We start from the raw sequence: 23,040 nt of genomic DNA, 5'->3' as shown, positions 1-23,040 counted from the left end.
AGCTGATCTTCGCACAACCCATGTAGCACAAACGTTGCTGAGGACAAGATGCTCACTTAAAATTGAAAATGCCAAACCATGTAAAGTTCCAGCTTCAACACCTGTCACATCACTGGTATTATCTACTGTGTTCTTCTGCCAGTGTCTGGGTTTCATTCACAGTTTCTTCATTTGACTGTCTTTTCTCTCTTGGATCATCTTTGAGTTTTTCCTAATCTTCCTGAAAATGCTTGAACCATCTAAAACCTGTTGTTTTTATGTGGGGGAACATAACTGTAAACCTGTTACAAAATTTCAGTGATTTAGAAAAAAGTCCACTTGAGTTTTGCTAAAAATTTTATATTAGCCCTGACCTCAAAATAGTCTTTTTTCTCCCATGGTATTTAAGGCACTTTAATAAGACTCATATGGATGCGAAAGCTGGACAGTGACTAAGGAAGATCGTAGAAGAATTGATGCCTTTGAGTTATGGTGTTGGAGGAGAATACTGAAAGTGCCATGGACTGCCAAAAGAACCAATAGATCTGTTTTGGAAGAAGTGCAGCCAGAGTGCTCCTTGGAGGCCAGGATGGCTAAGCTTCGTGTCTCCTACTTTGGACATATTGTCCGGAGGGAATAGTCGCTGGAGAAGGATGTCATGCTGGGTAAGGTGGAGGGTCAGAGAAAAAGAGGAAGACTTCTAACGAGATGGATTGGCCAGGTGGCATCGTTGATGGCGTCAAGTGTAGCAGCAGTAGTGAGGTTGGCCCAGGATCGGACATTGTTTCATTCTGCTGTGCATGGGGTCGCTATGAGTCGGTTCCGACTGGATGGCACCTGACAACAACAACAATAAGACTAAGACAAGTATATTACTTCAAGAAGTTGTCTGCAATCATCCACAAGTAGCAGTTGCTAGGTACCATCAAGCCAGTTTCGATTCATAGCAATCCTATGTACAGCAAAACAAAATACCATCCTGTCCTATACCATTTTCATGATCTTTCCTATGTTTGAGCCCATTGTTACAGGAAATATAGCAGTTTATTTCACTGAGGGTTTTCCTCTTTTTTACTGACTCTCTAATTTACCAAGCTTGTTATCCTTCTCCAGGGATTGGTCCTTCCTGATAACATGTCCAAAGTATGTAAGACAAAATCTTGCCATCCTCTCTTCTAAGGAACATTCCAGCTATATTTCTTCAAAGATAGAATTGTTTGTTCTTCTGGAAATTCATGGTACGTTTCATATTCTTCACCAACACCTTAATTCAAATGCATTGATTCTTCTGTGGTCTTCCTTATTCTCTGTCCAGTCTTTTCATGTATATGAAGCCATTAAAAATACCATGGTTTGGGTAAAGCATTCCTTAGTCCTAAAAGTCTTATCTTTTCTCTTTAATACTTTAAAGAGATCTTTAACAACAAATTTGATTTCTTGACTGCTGCTTCCATGGGTGTTGATTGTGGATCCAAGTAAAATGAAATCCTTGACAATTTCAATCTTTTCTCCACAGATCCTTCCTCTTTGTTCCCAATTTTTATATTCCAATCACCAGTAATTATCAATATATCTTGATTTCATATTTGATCAATTTCAGACTGAAGAAGTTGGTAGAATTCCTCAGTTTCTTCTTCATTTGTTTTAATGGTTGGTGAGTAAATTTGAATAATAGTTGTATTAACTGGTCTTCCTTGTTGTTTTTGTTAAGTGCCATTGAGTCATTTCCGACTTATAGCAACCCTGTATAGGGTTTCCAAGGAGTGGCTGGTGAGTTTGAACCACCGATCTTGTGGTTTAAACCGATCTTTTGGTCCAGTGCTTTATCCTACAGCGGCACATCAGGACTTTTAATCTTCCAAATTGTTGTTGTTGTTAAGTGCCATTGAGTCAGTTCCATCTCACAGAAACCCTCTATAGTGTTTCCTTGGAGTGGCTGGTCTGTTTGAACCACCAACCTTGCAGTTCAAACTAACCTTGTAGTAAAGTGCATTAACCCGCAGTGCCACACCAGGATCTTCCTTGTAGGTGTATGGATATTATCCTATCACTAACAGCACTGTACTTCAGGACAGATCTTGAAGCATTCTTTTTGATAATGAATGTGACACCATTCCTCTTTATCATTCCTGGCATAGTAAACCATATGATCATATCATTCCATTCAAAATGGCCAATACCAGTCCATTTCATTTCACTAATGCCCAGAATATCAGTCTATAAGCATTCCATTTCATTTTTTGATGGCTTCCAATTTTCCTAGATTCAGACTTCATACATTCCACATTCTGATCATTAAGGAGTTTGCAGATGTTTCTTCACATTTTGAGTCAGCCACATTAGCAAATGAAGGCTTCGATAAGCTTTACTCTCTCTGTGTCATTAAGATGAACTCCTTTGAGGAGGCAGTTCTTCCCCAGTTTTATTTTGAGGGCCTTACATATGAGGGACTCATCTTCTAGCACTATATCTGCAGTGTTCCGCTGCTAACAATCAGGTTTCAATGGGAGTTTCTCAGAAGTGGTCTGTCTGTTTCTTTTTCTTATTCTGGAAGCTCTGCTAAAACCTGTCCACCCTGGGAGCTCCTGCTGGTAATTGAAATAGTGGTGGCATAGCCTCCAGTATCACAGTAACGCACAAGCCACCAAAATATGACAAATTGATAGAAGAAAGGTAGACTGATAGCAGAGACATGTTTAAACACATCTTGGTTGGAATAAACCCATGTATATACTGTCTGGTACCCTAACAGCAATACTTTTACTTACCCTCATCTCCATATGCCTACAAGGAAGACCAAGTTAATATGATGATTATCCAAGCTTATATGCTAACCACTAATGCCAAAGATGAAGAAATCAAAGATTTTTATCAACTTCTGCACTCTGAAATTGACCAAACATGCAACTAAGATGCACTGGTAATTCCTGGTGATTGGAATGGCAAAGTTGGAAACAAAGAAGGATCAGTAGTTGGGAAATATGGCCTTTATTACACAAACTACTCAGGAGATCACATAATAGAATCATGCAGGACCCACTACTTATTTATTGCAAATACCTTTTTTCAACAACATAAATATCAGCTACACGTGTGGACCTTGCCAGATGGAATGCACAGGAATCTACTAGATGACATGTGTGGAGAGAGATGACAGAGAAGCTCAATATCATATGTCTGAATAAGGTCAAGTCTGTTGACTGCAGAACAGACCGTTAATTGCTCATAGGCAATTTCATGTTGAAGCTAAAGAAAATTAAAACAAGTCCATTAGAGTCAAAGTATGATCTTGAATATTACTGAATTTAGAGGCCATCTCAAGAATAGATTTGACAGATGACCACTAATGAACCAAGACCATTTGAGTTGTAGGATGACATCAAGGACTACATACATGAAAAAAGCAAAAGGTCATTAAAAGACAGGAAAGAAAGAAAAGATCAAAGTGCATGTCAGAAAAAAAACCATGGAACTTGCTTCTGAACATAGACTAGCTAAAGCAACTGGAAGAAATGATGGAAGTCAAGTATTATAATGAAATATGCAACGACCTGAAGGTATAAAATCAAAATAGAAGAACACACTCAGCACTTCTCAAGCTAAAAAAACTGAAGAAAAAAATCAAGTCTTGAGTTATAATGTTGAAGGGTTCTTCTGTAGGATAAGCACTGGATGGCAAGGTCGGTTTGAACCACAAGGTTGACAGTTCAAACTCACCAGAAGTTCCTCGGAACCCCTATTCAGGGTTGCTATGGGTCAGAACCTATTTGACGGCACTTAACAACAATAGGCAAAATGGAGTCCTGGTGTGCACTGTAGATAAGCACTGTCTGTTAACTGTAAGGTCAGTGGCTCAAACCTACCAGCTGCTCTGCAGAAACTCTAAACACTATGAGTCAAAACCGACTTGATGGCATTTAACAACAAAAACATAGACAAAATATTGAAAGATGCAGGAAGCTTCAAAAGAAGATGGAAGGAATACACTGTACCAAAAAGAATGGGTTGATGTTCAACCATTTCAGAAGGTGGCATGTGATCAAGAACCAATGGTATAGAAGGCAGAAGTCCAAGCAGCAATGAAGGCATTGGCAAAAAGCAAAGCTCCAGGAATTGATAGAATACCAATTAAAATGCTTCAACAAACTGAAGCAGCACTGAAAATGATCACTCATCTATGCCAAGAAATTTAGAAGATAGGTACTTGGCCAATTGACTGGAAGAAATCCATGTTTGTGCCATTCCAAAGAGAGGTGACCCAACAGAATACAGAAATTATAGAATGACAGTATTAATATCACTTGCAAGTAAAATTTTGCTGAAGATAATTCAAAAACTGCTATAATGGGACATGGTCACAGAGCTGCCAGAAATTCAAGCTGGATTCAGAAGAGGCAGTGGAATGAGGAACATTGCTCACGTCAGATGGATCTTAGCTGACAGCAAAGAATACCAGAAAGTTGTTTGTCTGTGTTTAGTTGACTATGCAAAGGCATTCAACTGTATGTACCATAACAAAACATTGCAAAGAATGGGAATTCCAGAACACTTAATTGTGCTCATGATGAACCTGTATATAGATCAAGAAGCAGTCATTAGAATAAATCAAGAGGTTACTGCATGTTTTAATATCAGGAATAGTATGTGTAAGGGTTGTATCCTTTCACCAAACTTATTCACTCTGTATGCTGAGCGAATAATCTGAGATACTGGACTTTATGAGGAAAAACAGCATCAGGTTTGAAGGAAGACTCTTAAACAACCTGGGATATGCAGATGGCACGACCTTGCTTGCTGAAGGCAATGAGGACTAGAAGCATTTACTGATGAAGATAAATAACGAGAACCGTCAGTGCAGATTGCACCACAACATAAAGAAAACAAAAATCCTCACAACTGGACCAACAAACAACATCATGATAAAGAAAAGACTGAAGTTGTCAAGGATTTAATTGTACTTGGATCCATAGTCAAGAAATCAAATGTGCTGCAAAAGATTGATTTAAAGCGTTAAAGAATATGACTAATTGCGACTGTCACAATTATAAAGGTAGAAATTTTACAACAAAAACAGGGAGTAGTTAACCTTACAATCCAGAAACAAAGGACCCTAGGATCATCAAGGGAGAAGAGCACAAGCGGAATGCGAGACCTTATCCAGAGACGCAGTGATACCAGAGATGGAGCAGACATGGGGACATGGAGAGAGGGAACAGCTGCGGACTCTAGCTTCATGGGAAAAGAGAGACTATAAGATGGTGGCCAGGAGGCAGATTTACAGAATGTGCCCTTTGGTGGTGTCAATTATTATATATGCCTGAGTGTTAAAAAAAAAAAAAAAAAAAGAGCTAAAGGGAATAGAGAGAAATGCTGTTAACTGATGGCACACGGACAGGATTATAATCATTGTAATGAAATAAGGTGTATGATTTGTTGAATGTAAAACTGATGATCTGCCCTATAAACTTTCACTCAATCCTCAACAAAATCCTTTTAAAAAATAATAAATAAAATGTTAAAGAATAAAGATGCACCTGACCCATGCTATGGTATTTTCATTTACCTCATATGCATGTGAAAACTGGATAGTGAATAAGGAAGCTGGGAGAAGAATTGATGAGTTTGAATGATGGTGTTGATGAGGAATATTGACTATACCATGGACTGCCATAAGAATGAACAAATCTGTCTTGGAAGAAGTACAGCCAGAATACTCCTTGGAAATGGAGAGGAGGTGACTTCGTCATGCACACATTGGACATGTTATCATCAGGGGCCACTCCCTGGGGATGGACAACATGCTTGGTAAAGTAGAAGGTCAGTGAAAAAGAGGAAGACACTCAACAAAATAACATAGTGGATACAACAATCGACTCAAATATGACAATGACTGTGAAAATGGTGCTGGACAGGGAGGGCAGTGTTTTCTTCTATTGTCATAGGGCTGCTATGAGTCAGAATCAACTTGACAGCATCTAACAACAGGAAGTCCTGGTGTGGTGCTGTAGGACAAGCACCAGACTCAAGGTTAGCAGTTCAAACCTACCTGCTGTTCCTTGGAAACCCTATACAGAGGTGGGCCATACAAAATTATCAATTTAAAAATTAGCCTGCTGTAGTTGGTCAAACATTTAATTAACTCACCCCTAACCTTAAGCCTAACCCTGGAGTCCTGGTGTGGCGCTGTGGGTTAATACGCCAGACTGCAAAGCCATTTGAACTGGAAGGTCGGTGGTTTAAGCTCACCAGCTGCTCCTCAGAAACCCTATACAGGGTCACTTTGGGTCAGAACCGACTCGACAGCACTTAACAAACAACAACAACCTTAACCCTAAGGGGCTCTGGTAGTGTACTGATTACGGATCGAGCTGCTAACTTCAAGGTCGGCAGTTCGAAACTACCAAGTATTCCACAAGAAAAGATGAGGTTTTCTGCTCCCGTAAAGATTTGCAGCCTCAGAAACCCTGTGCAGGGTCACTATGAGTCGGAACTGACTCCACGGTACTTAACAACAACAACCACCCTAACCCTAATTGCCAACCTTGCAGTTCAAACCGACCTTGTGGTCTATTGCATTATCTACAGCACCACACCAGGCCTGGAGAAAAAAGGTCTGGTGGCCTGGGGGGCTCTGAAGACCTCTCATTCTATTGCTAGATGGCTACATTGCAGGCTATTTATTACCCCATTAAGTTAAGGTACGCAGCTTGCGCCCAATTTTACTCTTAGAATTAATGCTGCAAATCAATGTCTTCATTTCTCTTCCCTTACCCCTCTCCCACTCCCCAAAAGAAAAACAATGAATGAAGAATGAAGGAGGAAATCCTGTTTGGGAAGCCTATTACTCAGTGGAGCTCTGGTAGCATAGTGGTTATGAGTCAGGCTGCTAACCTCAAGGTCAGCAGTTCGAAACTACCAGCTGTTCCACAGGAGAAAAATGAGGCTTTCTGCATCCCATAAAGATTTACAGCCTAGACAGAGTCACTATCGGAAACGATTCCATGGCACACTACCACCACCAATGTGATGACTGGTTGCCTTGGCAGGGCCACACAAAATGATTTTGCAGGCCTTATATGGAGTCCTGGTGTGGCACTGTGGGTTAATGTGCCAGACTGCAAAGCCGTTTGTACTGCAAGGTCGGCGATTCAAGCTCACCAGCTGCTCCTCGGAAAACCTATACAGGGTCACTATGGGTCGGAATCGACTCAACAGCACTTGACAACAACAACATATGGCCCTGAAGGAGCTTTGGTAGCGTAGTGGTTACAAATGGGGCTGCGAGCCATAGGGTCAGCATTTCAAAACTACCAGCTGTTTCACGGGAGAAAGATGAGGCTTTCTGCTCCCGTAAAGATTTATAGCCTCAGAAACTCCGTACAGGGTTGCTATGAGTTGGAACCGACTCCACAGCACATAAAAACAACAACAACACATGGCCTTGGTGAGGCACTGTCAGTTTGAACCACAAGTTCGGCGGTTCAAACACCAGTTGCTCTTTGGAAACCCTATACAGAGTCTCTATGAGTAGGAAACTACTCCATGGCATTAATATATGGTCACTGTGAGTCTGAATCAACTCAATGGCACTCAAACAGCAATAAAAGTGCATCGATAAAGAGGTGCTAAATAACCAACTCAGCCAGTTAAAGTGAGCCAGAATCTATCATCAGCCACCCTAGTGCTGGTGTAAATGGGGTGGCCATGTAGACAGGGATGGAGGTTATGACGGGCCAAATGTATGGGCTTCCTCTTCCTAATACAGATCTAGAAATTGGTATTACCAAATGTGCAGCTTACCAGCAACACACACCGTCTGACTTTTCTAAAGTGCTATACCACTTCCCAGTATAAACCATTAGTCCTCCCCTTGGGATTCTCCCTGCTGTATCCCAGGGTTCTGAGATTCCCTGTAAAATCTCACAAAAGCCATGGGCTGTCAAGGAAGTCATTTACAAGGTAGTGGAGGCGGACCAGTCCCAAATCCACCTGTCAGACATCAGTCTGAAGGATTCTCCTCACTCACACCAAATTGGACTGTTGACCCACACGGCTGTGGAAGATGGTCAGGCTACTGACTCAGGTTCCCAGAACTGGAGGTCTGACAGAGGCAAGCTTGGTTAATCAAGCAAAGGAGCACACTGCCCACTCACATCACCAAGATGGTTCATTTTATACCCAATAGGTGGCAAAACTGACCAAGACCCTTATTAGGTTTCCAAGGTTTTATAATCACAATTATTCCTGTTAACAATCACTCACCACTGAACCATAGAATTCTTTCAGTATCTTCCCCCACCTTCTCTTACCCAGACCTATCAGGAAAAAAACTTGTTTGTGGGAGTTACAAAGACATGGCTAGAAGAGACATATAAATAATTCACTGCACTGCAGGCCCCATTGCTAGTGGAGATCAACTACTCACTTGTTGGCAAGTTGACAACATTGAATCCCTTTGGCCCTAGAAGGGACAGCAACTGATATTGGCTTAGATAGTCACATTCTCTGGGTATGGATTTGTCATTCCTGCCACATAGCTTCACACTATGCAAGGGCTTAGAGATGTTGGATCCATTAATATGGGATCCCACGTAGTATCAGCTCAGACTAAGGGGCCTACCTTTTAGCAAAAAAGCATAGGAGTAGTCACATGCCCATGTGGATCCTATCATATACCTCATCACGCAGAAGCTGCTAGTCTGAAAGAGTAATGGGATGACCAGTTGAAATGCCAACTCAGAGACAATGTCCTGTGTAAGTATGGAGCGTCATCACCAGGATGCAGTCAGTTTATCTCCTAAATCAATCACTACTATATGATGCCAAAGCAAAGTGTTATAATGAAATGTGCAAAGACCAGGAGTTAGAAAACCAAAACAGAAGAGTACGCTCAGCATTTTTCAAACAGAAAAAACTGAAGGAAAAAAATCAAGCCTCAACATGCAATACTGAAAGATTCTATAGTCCTGCAGGATAAGCACTGGACTACTAACCACAATGTTGGCATTTCAAACCAACCAGATGCTTTTTGGAAACCCAATATAGGGTCGCTATGAGTCAGAATTGACTTGATGGCACTTAACAAAAACAACATGGACAAAATATCAAATGATGCAAGAAAGAATCAAAAGAAGATGGAAGGTATACATACAGTCACTGTACCAAAAGAAAGATCAATGTTCAACAATTTCAAGAGGTAGTATATGATCAAGAACCGATGATAATGAAGGAAGAAATCCAAGCTGCACTGAAGGCATTGGCAAAAAACAACACTCCAGGAATTGAAGGAATACCAACTGAAATGCTTCAACAAACTGATGCAGCACTGGGGGCGTTCACACATTTGTGTCAAGGAATTTAGAAGACAACTAGCAGGCCAACAGATTGGAAGACATCTATATTTGTGTCCATTCCAAAGACAGGTGACCTAATGGACTGTGGAAATTACAGAACAATATCATTAATGTCACATGTAAGTAAAATTTTGAAGATAATTTAAAAGTGTCTGCAACATTTCATCAACATGGAACTGCCAGAAATTCAAACTGGATTCAGAAGACAATGTGGAATGAGGGATATATTTGCTGATGTTAGATGGATTTGGGCTGAAAGCAGAAAATACCAGAAGTATGTTTACTTATGTTTTTATTGGCTATCCAAAGGCTTTTGATTGTGTGTATCATGACAAACTATGAATAACATTGCAAAGAATGGGTTTTCCAGAACACTTAATTGTGTTCACGAGGAACCTGTACATAGGACAAGAGGGAGTTGTTAGAACAGAACAAGGGGATACTGGTGGTGGTGATATGCTGTGGACTTGTTTCCGACTCATAGCAACCCTGAATAGGGTTTCTGAGGCTGTAAATCTTTACGGGAGCAGAAAGCCTCATCTTTCTCCTGGTTTAAAATCAAAAAAGGTATACTGTTGTTGTTGTTAGGTGCCATCGAGTCAGTACCGATTCATAGCAACCCTATGCACAACAGAATGAAACACTGCCCAATCTTCTTTCAACATAGTTATTTAATCTACACGCTGAGCAAATAATCAGAAACTGGATTATATTAAGAACAGAGCATCAAGATTTAAGGAAGTTTCTTTAACAATCTGTGATATGCAGATGACACAACCTTACTGCTGGAAGCAAAGAGAACTTAAAATACTTGCTGAAAAAGATTAAAACCAAAACTTACAGCCTTCAGTATAGATTGTACCTCAATGTAAAGAGAACAAAGATTCTTAAACTGGACCAATAAATAACACCATGGTAAGTGGAGAAAAGATTGAAGTTGTCCAAAATTCCATTTTGCTTTGTTCCATAATCAACATTCATGGAAGCAGCAGTCAAGAAATCAAACAACGTATTACATTAAGAAAAATCTCCTACACAAGGTCTCTTTAAAGCGTTCAAGAGCAAAGATAGCAGTTTGAGGACTAAGGTGTGCCTGACCCAGGCCATGATATTTTCAAAAGCCTCAAATGCATGTGAAAGTTGGACAATGAATAAGGAAGACCGTAGAAAAAATGACACATATAAATTATGGTGTTGGAGAAGAATATCAAAGGTACCATGTACTGGCAGAAAAACAAAAAAAAATCTGTGTTGGAAGATCAACCAGAATGCTCCTTAGAAGCCAGGATACTTAGACATGTTATCAGGAGGGACCAGTTCCTGGAGAAGGACATCATGCTTGCTAAAGTGGAGGGTCAACAAAAAAGAGGAAGACCCCCAAGGACATAGATTGGCACAATGGCAGGCAGCAGCAATGGGCTCAAGCGTAAAAATAGTTGAGGATGACGCTGGACCAGGCAGTATTTCACTCAGTCGTGCATAGGGTTATTATGAGCCTAAGCAGACTTGACAGCACCTAATAATAAAGATAATGCCATATCCTGAGTAGATAGGATACATGGGTTTGGGACAAATGCACAGAAATAGAGTGGTCCTTCTTACCGTCACTTCCAGCTACACTTTTGGAAATGTGTGCTTCCCTTTGCTGCAATCGGCTCTGGGGTCGGAAGCTCCTGACTGCAGCAGAGGCTTAGTTCACCACTGGCACCTTCTGAATTGCAAACCAGCAGAATCTTGGGTGAGACAGTTTCCTTCTGCTGAATGCAACGTCCAGAGCGGACTCAGTTGTGAGCCATCAGCAGCCAGTACTCCTGGCAGCTGAGGAATAAGCGCTGTGATCCTGAATAGGATCTGGGTGGCATACCACAGCATGTGATAGGGGAAGCACAGCAGTGTCCAAAACTCCTGAGGCAGAATACCAATGTCTACAGCATGAAAAATCTGTGGAAGCTACTCACAGATATTGAAGATATTTCTTACTCATTGTCTCATTAATCCTCCAAATCACTCCAGTTATGATCCTCATCTTACAGAAGAGAAGGCTGAAATTGAGTCAGTTGACATTTTGACCTATTTCACAGTCAAGGAGGGACCTCATCTAATGTCCCTGGCAAGGCCAACTTTACTTCCGCTCAGGGGGTAAGGATCCTGGCGGAGTTGAGCCCGTCATTCTCCTTAACTTCCTCTGCTCCTTCTCAAATAAAAAAACAAATCCAAACTTAGTAAGGAGAGACTTACAAGGATTATTGCAAAGGATTACTTCAATAGGTAGAATGTTCTGACCCTAAGATAAACAAGAATCTCAAGGGTTAGATAAAAAGGGTTTCTCTTTTACAGAGAAATGATTAAAATGAACAGGTGTAGAGAAGTGAATGAAAGAATGGTGTGATTGGATAGTAAATCAGAGAATGCCAAACTATTTTCAGGAAAAGCCTTAAATTAAAGAGGATTGTTGGCTCATGTTGATGGTGGGTCAAAGTTCAGGGGCTTCAGGTTAAGGAGAAACTTAACCAAAGTTTGGTTAATAAGCATTGTGTTCTGAATGATCAGTGGGGATGAGCAGTTTAGCTAATCATTTATAAGGCAAAAGATGGAAAGGTGACAGCATGGTTTCTGCTGAGTCCTACTAGTTCTGTGTAGGTCGCTTCGTTTTTCTTGAGCTGATCTCAGGATTCTTTCCTTGCCTTTGGTTTTGGAAAGTTTGATTATGATTTGTCTTGGTGATTTTCTTTTGGGGTCGAACCTGTTTGGAGTTCATTTAGCTTCTTGAATGGTTATCTTGTCGTCTTCCATGATGGTATGGAAGTTTTCTTCCAGCTACTCTTCAACAATTTTCTTGGTGGTTTTTTTTTTTTTTGGTTTCTTCCTGTTCTGGAATTCCAATTACCCATAAAATATTCCTCTTCACAGTGTCCCACATAAACCTCAGGCTTTCTTCTGATTTTTTTTTTCAATCATTTTTCTGATTGTTCATCTAACTTACTAGTACTGAGAGCTTTATCTTCAAGGTCACTAATTGGAGCATCCATTGGTTCAAATCTACTCCTTTGCCTTTATCAGTGTATTGCCCATTTCTGAAAGTCTTAGTATTAATCTTCTGAATTTGATTTGCAGAGTTTGTATTGTTCACAATTTGCATTTATTTTGACAGCTTATTCTTGCAGTGTGTTCCTAGATTCTTTTATTTTTTTTTCCCCTGTGTTCTCCTTGCTTTCCTTAATCTGTCAACCTGTTGAAGGCACCTAAATGTCATTGTTACCTTATCAAGGTTGCTATGAATTTGAACGGACTCTACAGCACTTAACAGTAAAAACAAAATAGTCTTTGGTATCCCATTGGACTTTGTGCCGTGGCACCGAAATGATAAACTCACATATAAGCCCTGTATCTCCTCACACAATGAAAGCAGGCAGAGTGGACCTGGGATTCTATCCGTGGCAGCCACCCACTAGCTAAGTCATGGTTGTCTTCCTCTCTTCAGTCTAACCATTGAATTAACACAGTAATTGTAAATAGTGAATCTCCGGTTCTAAATAGACGCCCTGAGGGTGCTATAAGATAAACACTGGACTGCTAACGGCAAGGTTGGCAACTCAAACCAACCAGCTGCTCCAAGAGAGAAACAAAGATTTACAATCGTAGAAACCCTATCCAGGGGGCTCAAGGCAGTGGGGCTTAGTTCAAAATTAATGTCGTGAGGTCTCACTTGTGTGAACAATAAACTAACCGAGTTTATGCAAGACAAACCTGAGTATCTATTAATTTTACAAGATTTCTAAAATCCCACAAACACCGCCAACGTTTTGCTTAGCAGCCTAGCGCTTCACCACTGTGCCACTAAGACAACGGATCTCAGAAAAATAGCTCTTGTTGAAGACATCACCCACGTGAGCTTCATTTACGAGTATAAGATGGTCATAACTAGTCGCGCATCCGTAGGTAGGGCTGGTTGTCCTTGCAAACAGACTTGGTCCGGGTCTCCAAACCTGTGATGGTGAGTGCAGCTCCGACAGCTGAGTCGGCGCAATACCGGACTTAAGACCGCGCGTCCCGGAAGCAGGGGCGGGGCCCGCGTCAGACTCACTGCCTCGTCCGGCGCGCACCGGGAGGACGCAAATAGGCGCCATAACGTCACGACGCTAGATTCATTATTCATAACGTTTCCCGGGCTCAGGCGATTCACGTGTCTCTTTTGGCGCGAAACCTGGTTGTGCCGGACGTAGAGGAGAAGAACGCAGTGTAGCAATGGCGGTGAGCAGTAGTGCGGGCTGTTCTTGTCGTGCGGGCAGTAACCGGGTTGTGTCCGTGGCATCTGTGCATTTGCACTGGAAGCCGGATGTGGCGAGGGGCGTTGGGGGCCGGGGAGGACGAGCTGTCTTTGCTAGGCTTGTTTGCATTGGGGCGGCGGGAGACTGGGTGGATTGCACCCTTGTAGTCTCCGAGCCTTACCCTGCTCAGACCCTGCCTTACTGCCCTTTCAGGGTCAGGTCCCCAGGCCGAAGCCGGGCCCCTGGGCTTTGGTTTGGAGCGGGTTTTCCTCTGTTTTCTCCCTAATGGGCTCCAAAAGGTATGAGTCCGCCTGGCGCTTCCCATCCCCCACAGCATCCTGGAACCTCCCTGAGGGAGCTCTTCAGCGCCTCTGCCATATCGTTTATTTATTTTAAACACGCATACTGAGCGCCAACTGTATGTCTGGCTCAGGGCAGATATGCCAGGACAATTGTTAATACTTTCTGCGACCCTTTCTCTTACTGGTCGTTTCCTTGCAGTATGAGTTCCAGACACAGTTCCTGGAGCATTGTGGGTATTCAGAAGGGTGGAATGCATGGTTAAGAGGAAGAAAGTACATGTTAAATAGGCAAATAAACAAGTGGGGTAGCTTGTTAGTTGAGTCTGGAATGACCCAATCTCAGGCAGAGCATGCCAGCAGAGGGACCACAAGTACAGAGGTATTGAGTGGAAGGGGTTTGTTCACTAGGTCTGGTGGAAAGGGAGGCTGAGAAGAGAGGAGATCCGGGAGGCCACCCCCTCATGATACAGTGAAGCAGTCTTATCCCTCACCTGGCCCACCTTTGACAGTGATGTCTTCTCTACCAGGAATCATCAGAGTCCTTCACTGTGGCATCCAGTCCAGCGCGGCGCCGCAGAGGCACTGACCCTCTCACCTCCAGCCCTGGCCGAAGCTCCCGGCGCACTGATGCTCTGACCTCCAGCCCTGGACGAGACCTGCCACCCTTTGAGGATGAGTCTGAAGGGCTGCTAGGCACTGAGGGACCCCTGGATGAAGAGGAAGAGGATGGAGAGGAGCTTATTGGAGATGGCATGGAGAGGTATTTCTAATGAGGCCTTGGACTAGGAGCCACAGTTTTGGTCCTTTTAATGTGCTTCACTGTGACTAACTTAGAAAGGCTAGAATCTCAGGCCTGGCTAAGCCCACCTCCGTGAGATCAGCACCCCAAGGAATATAAAAGCCTCTCATATCTAGGGGCCACAACTTGAATAGACAAGAAGCAGGCAGTCAAATGTTTCTCAGCAACTTTTCAAAGAAGCAGTATATATGTGGATATGATTAATCAAGCCTCAATCAGCAGACATTGATTTTGACTAAGCTGTTCGAGATACCTATAGTATTAGAAGCTATCAGTACTTACTATTCAGACAGAGTGAAAAGTTAGATTTCTCCTTCTGTATTCAAAATTGGAATTTGATAGAAACTTTAGCAGCAGAATTGTGTGAGCACTTAAGAACTTCTTATAGATTCTCCTTTTGTGTCTTTCTTTACCCTCATTCACAAGTTCCTACACTTAGAATGAGAGTACTGCACAGACCATGTATACAACCTATTGAGGAGCCATGTGAGGGGATTTCATTGGCACTGTACTGGATTGCTAACCATAAGTTTGACGGGTGAGGCCCACCAGCTGCTTCTTGGAAGACCTATACAGGATTAATATGAGTCAAAACTGGCTCTACAGCAGTGGATTTGGGTGGGGTTTTTTTTTTTTTGTTTAATGGGGCCGTTAAGCTGGTCCTTGGAGTTCTCGTGTGGTGCTTTGGGTTAATGCGCTGGACTGCAAAGTCAGTTTGAACCTCAAGGTCAGCAGTTCAAATTCACCAGCTGCTCCTTGGAAACCATGTACTGGGTTGCTATGGGTTGGAACCAACTCAACAGGACTTAATAAATTTGTTTTTCATTGATGATCTTTATAGTTCTGGGTTTTACATTTTAGGTCTTTGACCCAGAGTTCATTCATTTAATATGGTGTGAGATATGGGGCCTGTTATATTTTTCTGCAAGTGAATATTCAGTTTAGCTAGCACCATTTGTTAAGAAACTATCTTGCTCCCATTTAATGAGTTTTGGGCTGTGGTCAAAGATCAGTCTGTAAGTGGAAGGATTTGCTTATAGATTCTCAGTTCTGTTCTACTGATCTAGTTGTCTGTCATTGTACCAGTACCAGACTGTTTTGACTACCCAGCTTGTGTAGTAGATTTTGAGATTGGGAAGTGAGAGGCCTCCTTTGTTCTTGAGTAGGTTTTTTCCTTATCTGGGATCTCTTTCCTTAGCCATATAAAGTTAGTGATTAGTTTTTCCATTTCTTTAAAGAATGATGTTGGAATCTGGATTGGGATTGATTTGCGTCTATAGATAGATCACTTAGGGTAGTTTTGACATTTTCACAATGTTATTCTTCCTATCCATGTTGTTGAAGTGTGCCGTCAGGTTGGTTCCAACTCATGATGACCCTGCATAAGGGTCGACCTTGCAGTTCAAACCGATCCTGTGATCCAGGGCTGTATCCTACATTGCCATACCACGACTCTTGAGCATGGTATGTCCTTTCACCTAAGTGTATCTCTTTTGGTTTCTTGTAGTGTTCTATAGTTTTGTTTTTCTGTTTAGTTTTATTCCTAAATATTTCATCTTTTGTGTGGCTTTTATAAATGATACAGTAATCTTCCTGATTTCCTTTTCAGAGTTCTCTTGGTTAATGTAAAGAAATCCAACTGTTGATCCTGTATCCCATCACTTTGCTAAATCTTTCAGTAGGTTCCCGTACTTTTCTTGATGAGTCTTTGGGATTTTCTATGTATAGGATATCATCTGCAGATACAGTTTTACTTCTTCTTTGCCAACTTGGATGCTTTTTATTCCCCTTTCTTGCCTTCAAGCTCTGGCTGAGACTTCAGCACAATACTGAATAGGAGTGGTGATAAAGAGTGTCCCTGTCTGGTGCCAGTTCACAAGGGGAAAGCTGTTTCCTTTGAGACTAAATGTTGGCTGTTGGTTTTATAAATATGCCCTTTAATAAGGAATTTCCCTTCGATCCCTATTTTGTTGAGTGTTTTTATGAGAAATAGGTGTGTTTAATTTTGTCCTATGCCTTTTCTGCGTCAATCGATAAGATCATGTGGTTCTTTCCCTTTGTTTTTCTAATGTTGAACTGTCCTTGCATACTTGGTCATGTTGTTTTGTTTTGTTTTTTGATATGCTGTTGGATTGTATTGGCTAGGATTTTGTTAATGATTGCTGTGTCTGTGTTCATGAGGGACATTGGTCCATAATTTTATTTTTTAGTGATGTTTTTGCCTAATGACTTTTATTTTTAATAGGAATATGGTGGTGTAGTAGGTTTTGCTTTGGGCTGCTAACAACAAAGTCAGCAGTTCAGATTCAGTATTTCTGAAGGAAAACAGGATTTTCTGCCCCTGAAAAGTTTTATAGAAATTTTTTCTTTTTACAGAAAAGTTTTTAAGAAACAAATTATGTATTGAAACCATACATAGGGTTGCTATGAGTCATAATCCACTTAATGGCCGTCGGTTTGGTTTGGAATTTATTCTTTAGCGTATTCTGTTATTTTTATTTCTATTAGTTTTGTTTTGTCACCAGCTCATTTATTTGTGGTATTTATATCTTCTTTACCTTTGTTACATTTTCTAGTTGTTTATCTATTTCATTAATCTTTTCAAAGAACCAACTTCTAGTCTTCATTCTTTCTATTTTTCTACTTTCTGTTTCATTTAATTCTGCTCTAATTTTTAATATTCTGGTGACTGCAGTCATATTTTGCTGCTCTTTTTCTAATTGTTATGTACATATATTGCTGATCTTGCCCTATTCCATTACCCAGTTTTTAAGGAGTGTGTTTTTTCCAGTTTCCCATGTATTGGATTTTTTCCCCTTGATCTTCCTATTATTGATTTATAATTTTATGGCACTGTGATCTGAGAAGATGCTTTATAGTAGTCCAGTGGTTTAAAATTTATTGAGACTTGCTTTGTAGCTTAACATATGATCTATTCTGGAGAATGTTCTATATTGTGCTGTTGTTGGGTAGTAATATATCTGTGAAGTCAAGTTGGTTGTGTTGTTTAGTTCTGTGTCTTTGTTGAATTTCTTTCTAGATGTTCTGTCCTTCATTGAAAGTAGTTTGTATTAAGACCTTTGACTAGTTACTGACAGAGTCCTGGTTTGGCACTGTGGGATAATGCACTGGACTGCAGCGTTGGTTTGAATCTCAATGTCAGTGGTTCAGATTCACCAGCCGCTCCTTGGGAACCTTATACAGGGTTGCTATGAGTCGACACTAACACAGTGGTACTACTCAACAACAACTATTTACTGAAAAAGATCAACTGCATTTATAAATAACTTCGTGACAAATGAAGAAGAGACTTCATTTTGCTTGGGTTCATAATCAACACTCTTGGAAACAGTAGTCAAGAAATCAGATGACATATTTGTAGGTAGATCTGTTGCGCAAGATCTCTTTTCTTTAAGAGCAAAGATACCAGTTTGAGGATTAAGGTGTGCTTGACTCAAGCTGTGGTGTCTTCAATAGCCTCATATGCATATGAAAGTTGGACAATGAATAAGGAAGACTGTATAAGGTTTCTGAGGCTTTTTAAATCTTTGCTGGAGCAGAAAGCCTCATCTTTCTCCTACAGAGCTACTGGTGAGCTTAAACTGCCAACTTTGTGTGGTTCATAGTCCAGTGCTTATGCCGAGTAATGAATAGTTTATTATATGTGTAGACTACATTTTATTTATCTATTTATCAGTTGATGGCCCCTTGGGTAAAGACTATTTAAAAAAAGCATAGGACACTTAGGAAAATACCTTGCGTAATGCCTTGCAGGGAGCCCTGGTGTGGCACTGGAGGATAATGCACTAGAGGTTAGTTTGAACTGCAAGGTCATTAGTTCAAATCCACCAGCCGCTCCTTGGAAACCCTTTATATAGGGTCACTCTGAGTCAGAACTGACTTGACAGTACTTAACAACAATAGTAAGGAGCTCTGGTAGCGTAGTGGTTACGAATTGGGCTGCGAACCGCAAGGTCAGCAGTTCGAAACTACCAGCTGTTCTGCAGGAGAAAGATGAGGCTTTCTGCTCCCGTAAAGATTTACAGCCTCGGAAACCCTGTACGAGGTTGCTATGAGTCGGAACCGACTCCACAGCACATAACGATAGTACCTGGTAGAACATAGTTCAGTTGGCAAACGAATTTATTAAATTATGGTGCGGGTCCATTGAATACTTTACCTGATTTTATTGAGTTCCTCTGTTTCTGAGCTATAAGAGCTTTTTATATATACTGAATACAAGGATTTTTGGTGCTGTCATGGGTTACATGTTGGGGCTGCTAACTACAAAGTCACCAACTGCTCCTTGAGAGAAAGATGAGGCTTTCTGCTCCTGGAAAGACTTATAGCCTCAAAACCTTATACAGGATCGCGAGTCAGAGCTATACTCAGTGGCATGCAGCCACCACGCCACCCTTCTGAATTCAAATTCTTCATCAGATGTGATTTGCAACTGCTTTCTCCTTAGTCTGACTTATCTTCATTTTCTTATGTAGTTCTCCAAAGCACAAAAGATTTGTATTTTAACAAAGTCTAATTTACCAGTTTTTTCATGTATGACCCAATAAGACTTTTGCTGAGTATTTCCTGTGACTTAAAATCCTAAAAACAGAAGTCTGACCTAGCCACATTCTGAGGTTTGTGTATGGGAGTGTATGGTTCTCAGACTGTAGTTGGACAGAGTTCACAGCAAAAATGCATAGCACCTCCTGCTCCTGCTCACCACTTGCTGGGGAAAGTGAAGATTCTGGAGTCTTGTCGCTATGATGACTATGTGAGTTTGCCTCTGTATTCTCCTCTCAGATGGCGCAGGAGTGTTTGCCTCTAAGAATTGCTAGGAGGAGAGCGCATTCATTCCCTCAGAGCTTCATTGAAAATGTTGTTTCCCCTCAAATATCTAAATGATAATCACATGGGCAGTAACAGGATGGAGGTCTTGGAATGGTGTCAAAAGATGTTTTGGAGAGACCAGCTTGGCTGGTTATGCATAGAAAATGGCATTGCTAGAAATGGCGATGGTGCAGGAGAATTCTGCCCAGTTTAGACTTTCTAAACTGAAGGTTTTGTGATTTTCCCCCAATTTCATTTTCTTATTGGATGTTAAAGCTTTCTGGACTTTTTTCAGCCTTGTATATTTGTGGCCTGGCAGCTCCGCTCCCTAAGCCTGCGTAGCCTGGGTGTATGAGTCTTTTGTAGGCCCTCTTCCTAGATAGGGTTATTTTGGTGCTAACTGTGTTCGTTTGTGGCTCTTAGGGACTACCGTGCCATCCCAGAGCTGGATGTCTATGAGGCTGAGGGATTGGCTCTGGATGATGAGGACGTGGAGGAGTTGACGGCCAGTCAGAGGGAGGCTGCAGAGCGGGCCATGCGGCAGCGGGACCGGGAAGCTGGCCGAGGCCTGGGCCGTATGCACCGTGGGCTACTGTATGGTAGGTCCCAGAGAATCTGGGAAGGAGTACTGGGGGCAGGGGGCAGGCACTACAGAGACTATCCCTCACATTCCTTTGCTTCCACAGACAGTGACGAGGAGGATGAGGAGCGTCCCACCCGGAAACGTCGCCTGGTGGAGCGGGCCACTGAGGACGGCGAAGAAGATGAGGAGATGATTGAGAGTATCGAGAACCTGGAGGACCTGAAGGGCCACTCTGTGCGTGAGTGGGTGAGCATGGCAGCTCCACGGCTAGAAATCCACCATCGCTTCAAGAACTTCCTACGTACCCATGTGGATGGGCATGGCCACAACGTATTCAAGGAGCGTATCAGTGACATGTGCAAAGGTGCGACTCCCCACACTTCTCAACCCAACACTTATTCAAGTCCTCCCACCAAAGCGTCTTCATTCTGTTCCCTTAGAGCAGGGGTGGGGAACCTTTTTTCTGCCAATGTCCATTTGGATATTATCAATTTAAAAATTAGCCTACTGTATTTGGATGGCTGGAACTACAGTTGCCTTGACAGAGCCAGACCAAATGTGTCCTGTGACCTGAACATTCCGCATCCGTACTCTATAGGCACATGTGAGTGATAGAGCAGTGATGTATAGGCAATGCTGAATGACTTGTCCATAGTGAGACATCTGTCTTTCAGATGAATGCACTTGTCTGCTCTAGGACTTAATGGATTTTAAAGGGCAGTAACACCATAACTCAAGTGCATCAGTTCTACAGTCTTCCTTAGTCACTGTCCAGCTATCACATGCATATGAAGTTATTGCAAATTCCAGGACTTTGTTCAAGCTCACCTTAGTCCTTAAGCTGACATCTTTGTCCTTGAACATTTGTACAGCAGATCTTTCTTATGAGTGCTGATAATGGATCCAAGCAAAAGGAAGTTTTTGAACAACCTCAATCTTTTCTCCATTTATCATGATGTTATTTATTGGTCCATTTGTAATAGTTTTTGTTTCTTTTACATTGAAGTGCAATCCATACTTTGATCTTCATTGTTGTTGTTGTTGTTAAGTACCATCGAGTCGGTTCCGGCCCATAGCGACCCTGAACAGGGTTTCCAAGGCTATAAATCTTTATGGGAGCAGAAAGCCTCATCTTTCTTCCACGGAGCAGCTTGTAGTTTCAAACTGCTGACCTTGCGGTTCGCAGCCTGATTCGTAACCACTACGCTACCAGAGCTCCTTTAATCTTCCTTAGTAAGTATTTTAAATCCTCCTCGCTTTCAGCAAACAAGGTTATATCATCGGCATATCACAGGTTGCTAATGAATCTTTCTCCAATCCTGATACCACATTCTTCTTCATATAATTCAGCTTCTCACATTATTTGCTCAGTATACAAATTAAATAAGTATGGTGTGAAAGAACACAGCCCTGATACACATCTTTCCTGATTTTAAACCATTCAGTGTTCCCTTGTTCTGTTTGAGCAACTGCTGATGTTCTTCATGCAAACAATTTCTGGAATACCCATTTGCAATGTTTTCCATAGTTTGACGTAATCAACACTGTTGAAAGCCTTTGCATAGTCAGTGAAGCACAGGTAACATCTATCTGATACTCTCTGCTTTCATCCAAGATCCATCTGACCTCAGCAATGCTATCCCTCATTTCCATGTCCTCTTCTGAACCTGGTTTGAACCTTTGGCTTGAACCCTTTCAGTGTTATTATCTTCAGCAAAATTATATTTGCATGTGATGTTGTCCTATGATTTCACATTCTGTTAGATCACCTCTTTGGAATAGGCACAAATACCAATCTCTTCCAGTCAATAGGCCATGTGGTTTGTCTCCCAGATTTCACAGCACAGCACAGCACAGATGAATGAGTGGCCCCAGTTCTGCACAATTAGTTGAAAGATTTCAGTTTGTATTCAGTCAATTCCTGGATTCTTATTCTTTGCCAGTGCCTTCAGTGCACCTTTAACCTCTTTCTGTACCATTGGCTCGTGGTCATATGCTACCTCTTTTTTTAAACTCATTTCAACAAGATAGTGTGATTATTTCCAGTTTCAGTTAGTATTAACTGTTGCTCTTTCATCAAGATAGTACATTTCTAGTCATTTAATGTTCTTTATCACTGAATTACTGAAGAAAATTAATTACCATTTTCTAAGCTCAAATTATTTTTTTTTTTTTAAGTTTTCATTGTGAATTAAGTGATAGTTTGCATGGGAGAACATTAGCTTTACATTCATCCTATCGTATTTTGTTTCATTGCAATGATTACAATCACCTCCATGAATCAACAAAGGGTACATTCCGCAAGCCTGACTCCCAGCCATCAGCACAGACCCTCTCCCTCCCTGAGTCCACAGTTCCCAGCCACTCCATCTCTCCATGTCATCATCTCTGCCTCCATCTTTGGCATCACTGGATAGGGTCTCACACTCCGCTCTAATCCCTTGATGGTCCCAGGGACCTCTGCTCCTGGACTGCAAAATCAACAACTCCCCTCCTTTGGTTACTAAACGTCTACCTTTACATTTCCAACACTCACAGTCAATTCTGATAGCAGTTATTCACTACTGAACATAAGATTCTTATCCCCATCTCCTTTCATCAGCCCCATCCAGACAGGTTGGAAACCACTTTGTGGAGATTCTGCCTTCCCCCGCACCCTCTTGAACTGGGCTCCCTCTTGAAAACTTGTAAGCCAGTCACTTCTTGCCTTTATAGCCCCCCATTGTGGGTAATCACTGTCTAAGTTGCTTATCCCTGTCAACCCTGTGTACCGAGGGGGTGGTAATGATCCTTGCTGTAAAGATTTGTTCCCTCTTTAGAGCTATTACATCCATAAGTACAGGTCAAGTTCATCAAATTGTAGTGGATTACTCTTTTTTACCTCTAGTCGAGTTCTGATCATCCAGCCACTGAAGCCAGGTCAAGT

The 23,040-nt window shown here is 41.6% G+C and overlaps 1 protein-coding gene across 1 annotated transcript in view; it reads left to right on the top strand.

The window, feature by feature from the left end:
- The first annotated feature begins 13,243 nt into the window (after positions 1–13,243).
- Positions 13,244–23,040, top strand: part of MCM2 (minichromosome maintenance complex component 2) — a 23,699-nt gene continuing 13,902 nt past the window's right edge. Inside the window, exons 1-5 of the mRNA XM_006870520.1 lie at positions 13,244–13,271; positions 13,507–13,583; positions 14,430–14,662; positions 19,955–20,130; positions 20,218–20,478. Coding sequence (XP_006870582.1) covers positions 13,244–13,271; positions 13,507–13,583; positions 14,430–14,662; positions 19,955–20,130; positions 20,218–20,478 — 775 coding nt within the window. The remainder of the gene's footprint in view (positions 13,272–13,506; positions 13,584–14,429; positions 14,663–19,954; positions 20,131–20,217; positions 20,479–23,040) is intronic.

The sequence above is a fragment of the Chrysochloris asiatica genome, unplaced genomic scaffold, assembly GCF_000296735.1.
Source record: "Chrysochloris asiatica unplaced genomic scaffold, ChrAsi1.0 scaffold00142, whole genome shotgun sequence".
Taxonomy (NCBI): domain Eukaryota; kingdom Metazoa; phylum Chordata; class Mammalia; order Afrosoricida; family Chrysochloridae; genus Chrysochloris; species Chrysochloris asiatica.
The sequence above is the reverse complement of the archived record's forward strand: the minus strand, read 5'-3'. Positions and strand labels throughout refer to the sequence as shown.